The sequence below is a fragment of the Gobio gobio genome, assembly GCF_949357685.1.
Source record: "Gobio gobio genome assembly, chromosome: 15".
NCBI lineage: Eukaryota > Metazoa > Chordata > Actinopteri > Cypriniformes > Gobionidae > Gobio > Gobio gobio.
The window spans coordinates 44,905,496-44,906,722 of record NC_137108.1 but is presented as its reverse complement, the minus strand read 5'-3'; the positions used below and the strand labels follow the sequence as shown (position 1 = coordinate 44,906,722).

General features: G+C 43.5%; 1 protein-coding gene across 1 annotated transcript; it reads right to left on the bottom strand.

Moving 5' to 3' along the window:
* Nucleotides 1-256: 256 nt before the first annotated feature.
* On the bottom strand, nt 257-955 carry LOC307138248 (neurexophilin-1; the record flags this gene model as incomplete). The annotated part of the gene is made up of 1 exon (XM_079836457.1): nt 257-955. The coding sequence occupies one exon, from the start codon at nt 953-955 to the stop codon at nt 257-259; it is 699 nt and encodes a 232-aa protein (XP_079692583.1).
* Nucleotides 956-1,227: the final 272 nt, after the last annotated feature.

Sequence of the window (1,227 nt, the reverse complement as noted above, 5' to 3'; positions counted from 1 at the left end):
CTAGAAATCATTTGTGTAACACTGATGCCAACCACAATCGAATGTTACAGATTATTAGTTAAAGAACAGGTATAATTCACAAAAAAATATGAGTAATCTGTCATCATTTACTCATCCTCATGTCATTACAATACCACATAACTTGCTTATGGTATAGGTTTTTGTATCCTAATTAAAGTTGCATACGAGTAAATAACAATGTTCATTTGGTGGACTATTCCTATTTAGTTAAAAATGGAAAGCGACCAAAAAAACATCATCCAGAGGGTAAGTATGGAGACTCGCTGTGGTAGTTATAGTCTGGACAGACTTTCTGCACCAGTTTATAATGCAGGCTGTAGAAGTATATGTAGACACAAATGACTTTGAACGGTTTTGAGCAGAGCCACGAGACATGGCTGTGAGTCTGGTCCTGGTCGCAGCTATGAGACGGGTCATACCAGCAGCGTGCGCTTTTGGTACCTCTCTCCACCTTCTCATGCTCCACCCTGCAGTTAAACATCCTCGACTCCACCGAGTGCAGAACAGTTTGTTGAGTCGTTGCATCAAATTCCACCGCTTTGCTTGGAGGAACCAGCCCTACGGAGACGTTTCCACCTCCGGTGGTGTTGTATCGGAAAAACACGCTAAACGTTCCATTGCCGTGATCCACAATCTTCCCTGTGATAAACAGGTTGAGGCTTGCAGACTTCACTTTGCACTGGAAATCTCCCCAGCCAAACATCTTTTTAGCTTTCCCTCTTTTCATCGCGAGCCGTTTCCTTGATTGTTGGCTGGACGGGTTTGTCTCCGTCAGGTTAGGGGCCCAATCCCAGAGCTCCTGCTCGGGACATGAGCGGAGTTTGTCGGACAGGAGGCCTAGGGTGGGGTCAGCGTCACGGACATCAGGACTTGATTCGGGCAAAGGGTCAGAATCAGCACATGGATACTTCATTGTTGTCTTTGGGCTGTCCATATGTAGAGACCTTGAGGTCAGAGGACTATTTCCTTTGGCGTGTCTAATCTGAGACAAACAAAAAAAAGACTTTTAGACTTTAGAGAATGAGTTTTAGACAAAAGAGAGACACCGAACTAAAAAAAACCCCCCACCATATCAGAAAGACAATATCTCCTTGACTTCACCTGAAAAGATTTGACAGCAAATCTGTCATACAAGAGAGCTTTTATTAGTGAGCTCTTGGATCAATGACCCAAATGTTATAGTTTGTTACAGTATGTCACTTATCA